Source organism: Temnothorax curvispinosus, unplaced genomic scaffold (assembly GCF_003070985.1).
Source record: "Temnothorax curvispinosus isolate PA1 unplaced genomic scaffold, ASM307098v1 QBEX01007608.1, whole genome shotgun sequence".
Classification (NCBI taxonomy): Eukaryota; Metazoa; Arthropoda; class Insecta; order Hymenoptera; family Formicidae; genus Temnothorax; species Temnothorax curvispinosus.
The window spans coordinates 28175-43250 of record NW_020217388.1 but is presented as its reverse complement, the minus strand read 5'-3'; the positions used below and the strand labels follow the sequence as shown (position 1 = coordinate 43250).

Below are 15076 nucleotides of genomic sequence, written 5' to 3'. Positions count from 1 at the left end.
TGCTCATTTGACAACGCCAAAAATAAAGCAACAAAAAGATTTTTAATTCAAAATGCATAGAAACAATTGTGTCAATTGTCTCGACACAAAAATTGGAAAGTTTTATGAACTCAGATTTTTTTTATTTGTTTCATATATGTTTAATTGCATTTCTTACGAGTTTCTGATGAATTTCCTTGTTCCTTTCAAATAATACTTCGATTTCCTGTTTTTCAAAACTCAGCAGCAAAATAAAAATTTTTCTGTTTGGTTATTTTTCATCTTAGAATAATTATCATAATTTTTATAATATTACAAATTATTTTAATATTATTCTATATAAATAAGACTATAAACTCGTAAAGAGAAGAGAATGATCATCAAATTATATGAGTTTTATTCATCTTATATATACATATGTTTAGGATTATCGATCATTCTTCATAATTATCCCATCATTATAAGTCAAGATGGTAAACTATTGAAAACGCGTAACTATAAGCACGCCGCTCCAGCTCTTTATCTTTCTAATTTAGTTATCATATTTTACCTCTAATGTCGAACACGTACACAGTTTCAGAGTACATGATGAGGCTACTGAGAGACAGAAGCACAATTCCCAATAATCCGATGATCCAAGGTAGCACATCGACACCACCGCCGACAACGGCGGAGGGAATTAAATCCGGACTGCAATTCTGGAATATATACAGTCAAGCCAATAGTAATATCTATCCAGCGATGGGACAGCCAGCCTTCTCTCCAACGTCGTCCCACTCACCATTGGTACCGGCAAATAGCCCCGAACAGAGAGAGGCCTTGGATCTCGCAAACTCCGGAAACAGGTAAATAAGAGCTCCCGGCTGCTTTAATGGACAGGCGGGAAGGAAGTGTATAGTTTAATGATAAAAATCTTTCGAATAGGTTGGATTCGATATCCTCTCCAAACGCTAGTAGATCCGTGAGTTCGCCACCGGAAGTTTCGAATCCAGAAGTGAAGAGAAGTCACGAGGCTGCTGAACTCTTATCTCCGTCTATTAAAAGAATGATGTTATCTGATGAGGAGGGAAATAATATACACTCCCTGCGCATTAGACAGCAGGTTAGCACACGAGGTGAGTCTAGGTTTAGAATTAATAAATTCTAAATTTACTATGATACAGACACGGTAATGAGATAAAATTTCTTTTATCGAAATTATAATTTTCTTTTAACCTTTCTGAACTCACCCTATTTTCTATGACACATAGACTCACCGACTTATATAATAAAAATATAATACATTAAGTTTGTTTTTAGCTAAAATTTGATTTCTTGTTAAAGTTGGGGATGTCTCCTATGGAAAAAAAATAGTGAATAAAATCAATCTTTATTTCTGATAATGTGCTTTGAAGCTAACATGGTTTTGTGTTTCGTAGGTCTGAGAGACCGTAGGGTGAGTTCAGGAAGGTTGAGGAGATTAAATTTACATTATTCGTAAAGGGAAAAAACTATTTATTAAAATAATTTTTCTTTCTTTTTTAGAAAGTGGACGAAGAGAACTAGAAATTAGTGTAAATATTGATGGTATTTTGTATGAAGGTGTCCTGTCAGTTAAACGTAGTGAGAGTAATAATGAGAGCAGTAGTACTCCGTCAAGCCCTAATAATAATGATAAACGGGCACAAAATAACGAATCGTGAACGCTTTGAAGACACGTGATTTGATACGAAACGAATTAGCCTCGGAGAGTCTAATCAATAATTCCGCTTTCCAAACGAGACATTCGAGCAGACATTGTGAATATTTAATTTAAAAATAAAAAGTTACTTCCTTCTTTTATTTCCTTCTTTTAAATACAGGATAAAACTTTCCAGCATTTATATATTAAAACATTTTATCCTGTTTTTTAATGTTTCTTTACAAGTTTCTTTGTGAAAGGTTTATTAGAGGAATTAGCGATTCTTTTCAAACATGAAAACGCAACTGCGTTTTAATTGGAAACTAAAGAAATCAACTTTCCGTTTGCTTGCAGTGTAATGTTGCAAACTTTCTTATTACTTTGGGTATTACCAAGTACTTAAAGTTTTATTAAAAGTTGTCTATATTGTCTATCCGAATATCTCAAATATGTTTGAAGAGCAGAGTTATTGCGCTCGGAAATTAATAGTTCCGAATAGTTCCGCATATATATGGGGCATTCTATGCCAAATCGACCTGGGTTTGACCCTCGACCTCTCGGATTTGGTCGGCGATTTTTTATGTTATTGTTCCAACTCTAAAATGCACTCAGAATTTTTTTAGATTTTTTTTTTATAAAATTGATTTAGATATAATTTTTTAAACCGACATATTGATGGCCACAATTTAAAAATCTGAAAAAATTCTCAAAAAATTCTGTGTCAGATATCAACATTTTTAAGCTTTGACTACAAGTGGGCCGGCGTTCGCTTCTAATTTTTCCGAGTTTTTTTCAAAAAAAATATTGAAAAAAATTAGAAGTAGACGTCAGTCCACTGTAGGCTGTTGCTTAAACATTTTTATATACAACACAGGATTTTTGAGAATTTTTTCAAATTTTTTTAAAGCATTTTTCCAAAATAAAAAAAATCGCGTCGAAAAAATCTGAAAAAAATTCTCAAAAAAATGCTCAAAAATCCTGTGTTATATACAAAAATGTTCAAGCAACAGCCTACAGTAGATTGAGGTTTGCTTTTAATTTTTTTCAATATTTTTTTCCAAAAAAAAACTTGAAAGAAGCTCGAAAAAATTAGAAGCGAACGCCGGCCCACTTTGGGTCAAGGTTTAAAAATTTTGATATCTGACACAGGATTTTTGAGAATTTTTCCAGATTTTTAAATTGTGGCCATCAATATGTCGGTTTAAAAAATTATAACTAAATCAATTTTATAAAAAAAAAATCTAAAAAAATTCTGAGTGCATTTTAGAGTTGGAACAATAACATAAAAAATCGCCGACCAAATCCGAGAGGTCGGGGGTTAAACCCAAGTCGATTTGGCATAGAATGCCCCATATACATCGCTAAGCAACTTTTTCACATAAGAACTGATAAGAAAAGAAAAACGAAGAAATACGCCATATAATTAGATGCATATAATTAACAAACAAAAGAATAATTGTATCGCTCCGTTGCTATACTCCACTTTTTATTAGAGATAAAAATTTATAAATCATTAGGAGAATTTAGATATTTTTATTGGTATTGAAATATCAGTGATCTTTTTTACCAAAGTGAGATTTGTTTATAAACTGAAATAATTTAGATGTAATGTGATATTAGATACAGAATGTTAAATGTAACAATTATGATGAATGTATGTTTGTAAATGCGTAGAGATTTCGTGACTATTATATACAATATGCACTAATGATGTTTCGTGCGCTTTCATCCGACAGTTAAATTTATTATTACTGTAATATTTAAATAATATACGTTTATGCATAATTTGTTCAATCAATGAGCTCCAACTGATTTACTTACTATGATAGTTCAACTACTTCATGCACGTAAATAAAAAATCAAGGAATTGCATATCATGAAGTATCATTCTTAATGTAAACGCACTGAATACCATTAATGTATACAATTGTACTTTCCAATATATTTTGACTATAGATTTTTATCATTGGAGTATGCGCAAACGGAGTATGAGTACATATCATATTATTCGATATGTTCATTTTAAGTGGAAACCGTGAAAAGAACTATCGATGCAAATTTTGACACAGCTTTACGTAAGTTTGTCAAATTAAGTAACAATTATAATAATTGTTGAAATTGAGTTAGACCTTATTTTAGGATACATTAGATAGATATCGAATGTTGTAAATATGATTTTTCTGCTTTTTTTACATATGCATCTACACATTTTTTTCTATCACATTATTTTAAACAGTATCAACATTTGTATGTTTTCTTACAATCGAAACAAACTAATGGCAAATGGCATAAACATTTTTAATTCTCGGTGCATCCGAATTAAATGATTTTAAATGCAACATTTTCCTGTCTGCTTCATGATAAATTTTGCACTTGTAGATATACGAGGATCAGAAATAGTTTTTGTGCCACCTCTCTGCCATATTCTTTCTCTTCATTAAAGGAATGTGGAACTATTGATTCACAAAATATATTATGTATATATATGTATGTATTTCTTTTTTGTAATAATTTAGATTATTTTATTCTTATTTTAAGATCACTATTATCAAAATCAAACTTTTTTTAGACAATATATTCTTTAAGTAAGTGTATTTCATAAGCTATTTTTCTCGTTGGACGAACGATATTATCGATATAGAAAATGTTATATAATAATACATGTATTTCTTTTTTTTTGTATTTGTATTATTTGCATTACCTAGCTTACATGATTTTATTATATAAAATGTAAATTTTTTAAGCAAAGTATCCTTTGTTTCTCATATTGAATTCTCTAAAGGATATCTTAATCGAAAGCATACGTGTGATGACCGCATCACAAATGATAATGAGTTAGAATAGTTAGATGATTTTTCGACATCGATTCCACAATCTTTCGTTAGATAAACGAACGTTAGAGGACGAATTAGTTGTTTTGATGATAACACAATTTTTTTTTTTTTTTAATTTAGATATTAAAGGACATTCGTTGTTGTTTCATCTTTGGCGCGGAGAAGTTTCAAAAGTAGAGATAATACTTGATAATTATCTAATAAAAATTACGAAATAAATTATGCATCTATATTTCGTAATCTTATAAATCAATCCTATTATAAATTAATATAACAAACATATAACTTTTTTGTTTATACTCCAGTAGATATTTACTTCTCGTGAATCTCTCTCTCTCTCTCTCTCTCTCTCTCTCTCTCTCTCTTCTCTCTCCCTGAATGTAAATAAATGTAATGCATTTTTAGAGTTATTGATTTAGAATGATTAGTTATATTAAAAAATAATTATAAGGGTCAGTAAAAGAAGTAGTTAAAAGATCATGAAGATAGAACATCGAGAAAAATAAAATTCGATGAGAACGACAGAAATACGTGAATCATACACATATGTCGCATTATTCAATGCCTGATGTTTGATATATGTGTGCTAGAGCGTATCTTACAAAAAATAATCTACACAAGATTTATACATGTTAAATACATCAAATAAAACATTCTTAGTCATGGTTATTGAAATATGTATTTAGTGTAGAAGTAATGGTAAAACTATAGCGAGAATCTATCGCAAGGCTGTTTAAGAACTAAGATAGATAAAAATAGATATTATCAAGTCGTACAATTTTTCAGAGACTAAACTCTGAGAGATTCCTAGATTATTGTACAATATTAAAGTTTTACCAAAAAAGACTGTATAGTTTTAAAAATTACATTTTTAGAATTTTAAGTCGTGAAATTATATAAGTGACGTTTTAGTAATTTTAAGTTACGATTATTATTACACGATATCATTGTTCATCACATACATAATATCATTTTGTTTATTACGTTAAGTCGTAGTATATTTTCTATAGCTTTCGGCTAGTAGTAGAAAGCAGTTTGTCTAGCATCTTTCAAATATACTTGACGAAAATGTAAAAAAATTGATAGTTATTTGTAACCACTATCACATGCTGCGCACAAACCCGCGAATTGGAGATCAAGTAATCTGATCTTGCGCAACGTTTTTATAATTTCTTTTTTGTATTTTGTACTCGTGAATTTTGCAACCCTAGCAAGGACTCACTTTAACAGGGTGTTGCTGCTTCAACTTTGATGTTTCGCAGCTGTAGACATATTTGAATGTTACATAATTAGAATATTGAAGTAAAATGTTAAATAATATTGTCTTGGCGAAACGATGTGTAGCCAATTCTGACATTATGTTTATAGTGAAGAGAAGAGAAACGTCCTTCATTTTATCCTCCTCTGCTAAATCCAATGATCGTTATGAAGGATTAGCTTGTACTATATGTTTAGACGTTTCATATGTATATATTCATAGCATCAAAATGACGCTAGTCCAAACGTATTATTAGCGTCAAAATGAAGTTATTCCAAGCGTATATAAGATTTCTATTTGAAATATGCTAGGCGCTTACTGCCATACCAGAGCGAGAAAGGATAGTATAGTTGCTAGAATAGTTATTAATAAGTGTATTATTAGTGTAATACTATTATACTATCGTTATTATAAATATTATCACACTGTCACACATTATGAATTGTTATAATGTGAATAATAATAACGAATAATTAAAATAATATTTTATCACATTTTTATTACTTTCCATTTTGCATGTTGAAAACTAATATATTACATATTACATATCAATTTCAGAAGTTAACATTGACTATTAGAAATATTACTGAAATATCAATGCAAAATCAATTCTCGCCTCGTATTGGAATATTTCTTTCTAATAACTTTTACGATTTTTTTCAGCGTCTCCAAAGACGCGTAATCAAATTCGTTTAATTGTTAACGCGTATTGTTAATCTAATTTTAAAACATTTCATTAATTAATAATTATATTATTACATTTATTATAATTATGCGAATTTAACCAGTTCATACGCTAAAGAAGATGACATATTGCGATCATTCGTATTGTTTCCTTCGTAATAGCGAACTACGTCATAAATTAATTTATTAAGTAAATTAACAGACTCAAATAAAACATAACAAATTTTACAAACAAAAGATTTCTTGAATATCGTCTAGTGTTTTACCTTGATATGCGGACGTTCAATTTTCTCTTCTTTTCTTGATTATAATGGCTGCGTTCAGCAGAACGCAACAATTTGCAACCGTTTTATAATTCTCTGCTGAACGATTGTAAGCGCATTCAAAATCTCAACACGTTCACTCTGGTTCACTCAGCGGTTGCCATGGTTTTCAGCAAACTAAAAGTACGCTGTTTATCAAGCAAAACGTTATTATCAGTAAAATGGCTGCTCCTAGTGTATCAACATCACGCAGACTGTATAATTATAAATATACATACAAAAATATTATTTATAACGTCACAAATACAGTGGAAACGCACAGGAAGTTACAAAATGGGGTAAATCTGAAGGAGAGCTCCCTCCTCACCGATTTCGCTGAATTTAGGCTCAATCGACGCGTTTTTGCACAAAACGAACGAATCTGGCAGAAAAAGCTCCGCTCTACCCCGCGAAGCGAGATATTAACTGTTAAAGTTAACGACTATCAGGTTATGAGACCTGTCATACCGACGCAATGTAGCGACCACGAACATGCCCTGCTGCCACATGCGCATGCTCCGTACCCGCACGCGCATGCAAAAGAAGGTCACGTGACAACTGGTCTGCTTGGTAAGTCAGAAGTGTAACATAAATTCGAAATGATATTCTTTTGGCGTATAGATTAGTGACACTTTAAAAGTATTTAAGTGTTTAAAGCGCGTCAACTAAACCTATGTAGGGCACACATATGTGTGTGCCCTGCTTTAACGAAAATCACAACTTCTATAAAGCAGGGCATACACACGTGTGTGTGTGTGTGTGCCCTGCTTTAAAGAAAATCACAACTTCTATAAAAGCAGGACATACACACGTGTGTGTGTGTGTGCCCTGCTTTACGAATATCACAACTTCTATAAAGCAGGGTATACACACGTGTGTGTGCCCTGCTTTAAGGAAAATCACAACTTCTATAGAGCAGAGCATACACACGTGTATGTACCCTGCTTTAAGGAGAATCACAACTTCTATAAAGCAGAGCATACACACGTGTGTCTGTGCCCTGCTTTAACGAAAATCATTAAACAATTAAATACTTTTAAAGCGCGTTACTAATCTACTAGGTTAGTTGACGCGCTTTAAACACTTAAATACTTTTAAAGCGTCACTAATCTATACGCCGAAAGAATATCATTTCGAATTATATGTTACACTTCTGACTTACCAAGCAGACAGTTGTCACGTGACCTTCTTTTGCATGCGCGTGCGGCCACAGGGCATGTTCGTAGTCGCTACATCTCGTCGGTATGACAGGAATCATAACCTGATTACTATCAATTTTAACAGTTAATATCTCGCTTCGCGGGGCAGAGCGGGGCTTTTTTCTGCCAGGTTCGTTCGTTTTGTGCAAAAACGCGTCGATTAAGCCTAAATTCAGCGAAATTGGTGAGGAGGGAGCTCTCCTTCAGATTTACCCATATTTGTTAATCCAAAACATTTATTTCAATAAATAAATTTAGAACAAGATTAGCTACAATCCTGTGAGGCATCTCAAGAAGGTATATCTATATACAATATTCATATGTATAAATCTAAAAATGTACATTATCTATATACAATATCTAAATATGTATCTATATGTATTATAAATCTAAAAATATAATCTAACCTAATTTTTATACTTTTAATGTTATTATATATTTTAAAGAGTACATTACTTTACTTTTATTAACAGGATTACCGAAAAATTTTATTTGGACTCGTGAAGCTACTAAATATTTTTTAGGAAAGTATGCCGAAAGAAAACATGATTTTTGAAATCCGTAAATAAAGAAAAAGAATATATGAGAAGCAATTCAAAAAGATTTTGCGAGTAAAGGCTATAGTTACTGTTGATGCATTAGATAGAAAAATGCGTAATATGAAGCATTTTTTTTTAAACAAAAGATAATAAAAAGAGCACGACAGGACGTGGACGTATACAATGAGAATGGTTCGAATTAATGCATTTTTTTTGAAGATCGTACTATTAATGTGGGCAATACAATATCATCGCGTTACCGTCATCTTCAAATAATTTACCTAAAACTTATTCAAATACGGAAATTATTGATTTAGTTTCTATTATGCCTTTGACAGAACAGCAAAATACATTACCTGAAATTGAGAATACTGCAACTTTATCCACACTAATTACAAGTCAACAAACACCTTCCATTCCTGAAGTTCCATATCCATTTCGAGACCCTCAACGTCTGATGAAAATGAACATTTACACGCAGATTATTCTAATTTATTAATATATAAAAATAATTATTTTGCTATTTAATTGCTTCCTCATAGAGGAAGCTTTGTGATGGTAAAAAAAAATTTTTTCGAGATTTTGAAGAAATAGGTTTAGAATGTTCTAAAATGTCGAAAAATCGTATTAGTAAATAATGTCCGGAAGTATGTATGTATGTGTGTGTGTGTGTGTGTGTGTATATGTACGGATTTTTTGTACACGCATCTACTTCTACAATTTTTTAGACCGGGTTGAAATTTTTCACACAAATAGAGTATCATAGAAAGTATGTTCTCCTCAAATTTTCTTAAAATCGGTTGACCGGTATAGATTTTATTTTTATTTTTATTTTTTTTTTTTTTAGTGTTTTATTCTACAGCTTTCTCAATATTTGAGATAGCGATCCATATCTAATTCTATTACATTTTTCAGTTTTTTCTACCTCTATTTCATATATAATTAATTAAGATTTGGTTAATTAGTTCTGGAGTTACAGACGTTTAAAATTTCGGAAAATCCGTACATAAATATGAAAAAAAAAATTTTCGAGATTTTGATAGAAATAGGTTTAGAAAAAATAAAATAAATAAATTATTAAAAAATTATATATAAAATAGGGGTAGAAAAGACTGAAAAATATAATAAAATTAGAAATAGATCGATATCTCCAAATTTTTTTATCTATGTACATAGTGTACTCATAATCACAATTATGTGTTTAAATTTGAATTTCTTTCATTATATGAAATCTTATTTCCTAAATCAAAATGATTTGGGCAATAATTATTTTAGGCGGAGAGCTGACGACACTTTTGGCCAAGTGATTTTATAAATCACGATTTTCCGTTATAACCTGCGTGGACGACTCTCCTTCGATAATCCGAACACCTGGCTGGCCGTACTTAGGGGGTTTAGAAGTACGCAGGTGAGAAAAAAAACGGATTTTCAAGTCATAGTATAAGTCTTAATTTTTATCGGATATTGATCATTGATCACTCAGGAACATGCAAATAAATTGCCAGTTCGATTGCTCGGGGAAAATTAGTCGCCAGGCTTAATTAAAAATAATTAAAAATAATTATTTTCAAGTCATACTATAAAAACTGGGTTTTTTTTACTAACAAGTATAGTGCTAACACATACCACCCAAAAAAAGCCAAGTAAAAATTTTTGTGGCAACATCTCTATAGTTATTTGTGTAACAAGTGCGGGAAGTTGAGAATTGGACACGAGTGCGGAGTGGACGCACGAGCCGAAGGCGAGTGCGATCACCCGCACGAGTGTCTAATTCTCATCCCGCACGTGTTACACACCCTATTTTATATTACAAAGTGCGTGGAAAGTGGCCCATTATTGCGCGCGCGTCATCTGTGCGACGGATGGCCGATTCCATACACGAGTCAAAACAGTGCGGTAATGTTTACATTAGTAAAGTTACATTACCGCACTGTTTTGACTCGTGTATGGAATTGGCTATTTGTCACACAGATGGCGCGCGCGTAATGGGCCATTTTCCACGCACGTGTGATATAAAAAAAGTTATTGAAAATGCACAAAGCCGGCGGAGGGGTCTGACGGTTATATCCGGCTATTAAGATATTCCCCACTATAACTTTAATTTCGCTATTCTCTTGTTATTACTCTTATTATTTCTCTTATTATTGTTTAACTTTGCTATTTATTTGATACTACAATACTAATTTTTTTTTAACTGTAAATAGTCAAGTATTACGACAACTAATTATTTTTAAACACTTTTAAATTGAGACGCAGATCGTCAAATACGTGCAGGGTATTCGCTCCGACCTAAAATTCTGGATGGCATATTTCCCACGAAGTTAAAAGTCCCATTTATTAGAATACTGAAATATCGTGTTATTAAATATAAATTAAAATGCAACGCAAGCCTCTTTATGAAAAAAATTAAATGTATATGTAAAATTAAATAACTGTAAATGTGTTAAAGACTAGAAGTCGGGTCGATCGATGCGTAATTGGTCTCGAAGCAAAAATTAACGTATTTTTCGCTTTAACTAACTTTTACCCATGAATACATTTTGATACGGTAAGCTATTGCCCGTGGATGACTCACTATTTTCCTTTACTGCAGATGACTTTATGTCGCCGTCAACCACGCTAACGCAAAGTTAAGAATGTAGCCGGCCCTTCTCAATTCGACACTTCAATGTTTTTTCAGAAAAAAAGATAATTGGACTACCACCACTATCTTCACAAAAAACGCAACGCTGCGCCAGCAAAGCCATTTTTCTTATTTTTACATACTATTTATTATTTATCAATTTTTTCATAAATTGATACGATAATGATAGTTAAAATACACGTTTTTAAAAACTCATGGACGCTAAAAACAATTGAGGCCATCATCAGACCCCTCCGCCGCGCGCCGGCTTTGTGCATTTTCAATAATTTTTTTAGAGATGTTGCCACCAAAATTTTTACTTGGCTCTTTTTGGATGGTATGTGTTAGCACTTTACTTGTTAGTAAAAAAAACCCAGCTTTTATAGTATGACTTGAAAATAATTATTTTTAATTATTTTTAATTAAGCCTGGCGACTAATTCCCCCCGAGCAATCAAACTGGCAATTTATTTGCATGTTCCTGAGTGTACAATTATCAATATCCGATAAAAATTAAGACTTATACTATGACTTAAAAATCCGTTTTTTTTCTCACCTGCGTACTTCTAAACCCCCTAAGTACGGTCAGCCAGGTGTTCGGATTATCGAAGGAGAGTCGTCCACGCAGGTTATAACGGAAAATCGTGATTTATAAAATCACTTGGCCAAAAGTGTCGTCAGCTCTTGGACTATTTTTATAAAGATTTTATTCAACGTATACCATTTTGTTATAGTCTTTGTTCACAGTCCCCTGCTCAAAATAGAATTAACAAAAATAATAATAAGAAGCAAAAAGCTCAAAGATCGAAACAATTGTACGACTTAAGGAAAAATCAGATAGAATGTGAAAAGACAAAAATACAAGTGATAAAAGACTTCACTGCTTCTCTTAAAGAAAATAATAACATCCAAACAAAAAGAAACGAATTACTTGAAACTTTAATAGAATTAAAGAGACAAAAATGAAGAAATAGTATGGAATACGAATGGAATAACGCATTTATTCACATATGTACTTATTCATAAGGAAATAAATATATAATATATACGGAATAAACATTTTAATATTTATTTATAATTGAGCTACAATATATCTACGCTTTTCTGCAGCCTCTACTACTTCTTGTTCTTTTTCATCTTCTTCTATTTCATGTAAATTTTGCTCTTCTAAATAATCTTCATCATCTATATTTAAGTTATCACCCTCTATTATAAAATTATGCAGTGTACACGCCGCAGCAATCATTTCGTTTCCCAGATCAAAATCTGAGATGTCTAGATATTTGAGTCTTCTAAACTTTCCTTTTAACAAACCAAAGGATCTTCTAATAATTGAACGAATACAACTTAATTTCATATTATATCGAGTTTGCGGGACTGTCAGATGGCCGTTTTCCTTATACGGTGTCATTAGATTCGCCATCAATGGATATGCTGAATCAACCTATTAGAAGTTGGTCCCCCACTTTTAGAATTAACATATTTTCACGGTTGTGCTGAATTGTGCTAGGTTTGTGCTATATTGTGTTTGAATATTATGACCATAATATGAAAAATACGAAAAAAAATTAAAAAAAAACGAATTTTTAGGTCAGCCCCCCACTTTTCGTTTTTTTCAATTTTTTCAATTTTTTCGATTGTGCTGAGTTGTGCTAAGTTGTGCTAACATTGTGCTAAAATATTATTTTTAAAAAATAATAACAGAAAGAGTTACGATAAAAAAATAAATTATATCCAAAAATGATTTTTTTATCGTAACTTTTTTTGTTATTATTTTTTTAAAATAATATTTTAGCACAATGTTAGCACAACTCAGCACAATCGAAAAAATTGAAAAAAACGAAAAGTGGGGGGCTGACCTAAAAATTATTTTTAAGTTAGCCTCCCACTTGTCGTTTTTTTCAATTTTTTCGATTGTGCTGAGTTGTGCTAAGTTGTGCTAACATTGTGCTAAAATATTATTTTAAAAAAATAATAACAAAAAAGTTACGATAAAAAAATCATTTTTGGATATAATTTATTTTTTTATTGTATAACTCTTTCTGTTATTATTTTTTTAATATAATATTTTAGCACAATGTTAGCACAACTCAGCACAATCAAAAAAATTGAAAAAAACGAAAAGTGGGGGGTTGATCTAAAAACTCGTTTTTTTTTTAATTTTCTTTTGTATTTTTCATATTACGGTTATAATATTCGAGCACAATATAGCACAAACCTAGCACAATTCAGCACAACCGTGAAAATATGTTAATTCTAAAAGTGGGGGGTTAACTTCTAATAGGTGCTGAATCACCTATTAAATGTAGTTGTGATATAAAATTTATTCTTGCATTCGATATGTGCTCAAATAGTGGACTTTGCCTGAAAACTCTTGCGTCGTGCATTCGACCTGGCATTCCAATGAAGCAATCAATTTTCCCTCTGTGATTACATACTCCTGAAAATATTGAAATAAGTGTATAAAGTATCAGAATTCAATATGTATAATATTGATATAATATAATATTAATATAATTATATTTATTATTATTATATTTATTATTATTATATTATTATTATTATATTAAAATTATTACTACAATATTATTTTGTCTACAATCTTTTCTATCAACTATATCTATCGAATTACACATCTTCTTGTCTCTGCCTACCCGTATTTCGATCTACCTATCCATTTTCCTACTTGTGTTACAATTTAATATACAAATCTTTAATTAAGATCGCGACACGATTTTTAAGGGGCCTAATTTGCTGGTTACTCCAGCGAAATATCTGAAAGTGACACGATCACTTTAAATACAAAAAGCCGTGATATCCGTACAAAATAACCTTTTTTTTAAAAAAAGGTAAAGAAAGTCGCCAAGTACACGCATAGTAGTGTATATGTTGTTACCTCGATAAAAAAACAGTGGTAATATTATACCTAAAAAAAATCTAAGTATCTTTGTATCTCGAAAAATCTTAAAAAAACCTAAGCAGTAGTATCTTTTTACCTCGAAAAAAAAAACAAAGTGGTAGTATTATACCTCGAAAAAACCTAAGTAACAAGTGGTAGACGTAATCTTTGTATCTCGAAAAATTCTAAGCAGTAGTATTTTTATTTCAAAAAAATTATAACTCAAGTGATACACATCACAAAATTACGTTACCTTATCAAAAATGAGTCGCGCTTTAAGTGATCTACTATTATTACAATTACAAAAAAGAAATTATATCTCTTTTTAAATTACAGCGCCAATTACAGAGAACATACACTGAGAAAAAAAATTTGTCAATCCCAACTCCCAAGAAATATTTAGTCCAATACGTTCAACTAAACATTTTAGTTAGTTAACTAAACATTAGTTGAATTAATTAATTCTTGATTAAAGAAACGAAATAAATTGTTGAAACAACTAATATTTAGTTAACTAACTAAAATGTTTAGTTGAACGAATCGAACTAAATATTTCTTGGGATTAACAATTTCTTTTCTCAGTGTATTTTTCAAGATACAAAGATTACGTCTACCACTTGTTACTTAGGTTTTTTCGAGGTATAATATTACCACTGCTTTTCTTCGATTAGAATAAAAGATTGAATCATGAAGAATTACACAGAGGTAACAGTACAAAATACAAATATTTTATTAAAATATTTAAACCCAACAAGGGAATACAAGGTATTTAAATACAAAGTTTATATATGTATTTTAAAAGATTTAATCGCATCGCAAAGAATTACAGAGGTAACAATACAAAAAATAAAAATATTTTATTAAAATACATAAATTTTTCTTGTCAAAAAACTTGGCGCTGCTAGAGAGGGAGAGAGAGAGAGAGAGAGAGAGAGACCTTTTACAAATGTAAATATTACTTATTCTATACTTATTCTATACTTAATTCTAATCGCTTTACAAATCTAAACTTATCTTAACTTATCCTATACTTAATCATAAGCCGCATTATTCACCGTCACACACACACACACACACACACACACACACACACACACACA

At 31.0% G+C, this 15076-nt stretch overlaps 1 protein-coding gene and 1 long non-coding RNA gene across 3 annotated transcripts in view; one reads left to right on the top strand and one right to left on the bottom strand.

Annotated features, from left to right (window-relative positions):
• LOC112457202 (protein dead ringer) overlaps positions 1 to 2563 on the top strand; it is a 112345-nt gene extending 109782 nt beyond the window's left edge. For both annotated transcript variants that reach the window (XM_025020132.1, XM_025020130.1), the window contains exons 7-9: positions 554 to 824; positions 904 to 1094; positions 1504 to 2563. In XM_025020132.1, coding sequence (XP_024875900.1) covers positions 554 to 824; positions 904 to 1094; positions 1504 to 1661 — 620 coding nt within the window. In that variant the 3' untranslated portion in view covers positions 1662 to 2563. The remainder of the gene's footprint in view (positions 1 to 553; positions 825 to 903; positions 1095 to 1503) is intronic.
• LOC112457203 lies at positions 410 to 7112 on the bottom strand. Its single transcript, XR_003041071.1, has 4 exons — positions 6957 to 7112; positions 6682 to 6866; positions 761 to 1013; positions 410 to 677 (listed from the first exon to the last, which is right to left on the bottom strand). It is a non-coding gene; the product is annotated as an uncharacterized LOC112457203 (long non-coding RNA).
• Positions 7113 to 15076: the final 7964 nt, after the last annotated feature.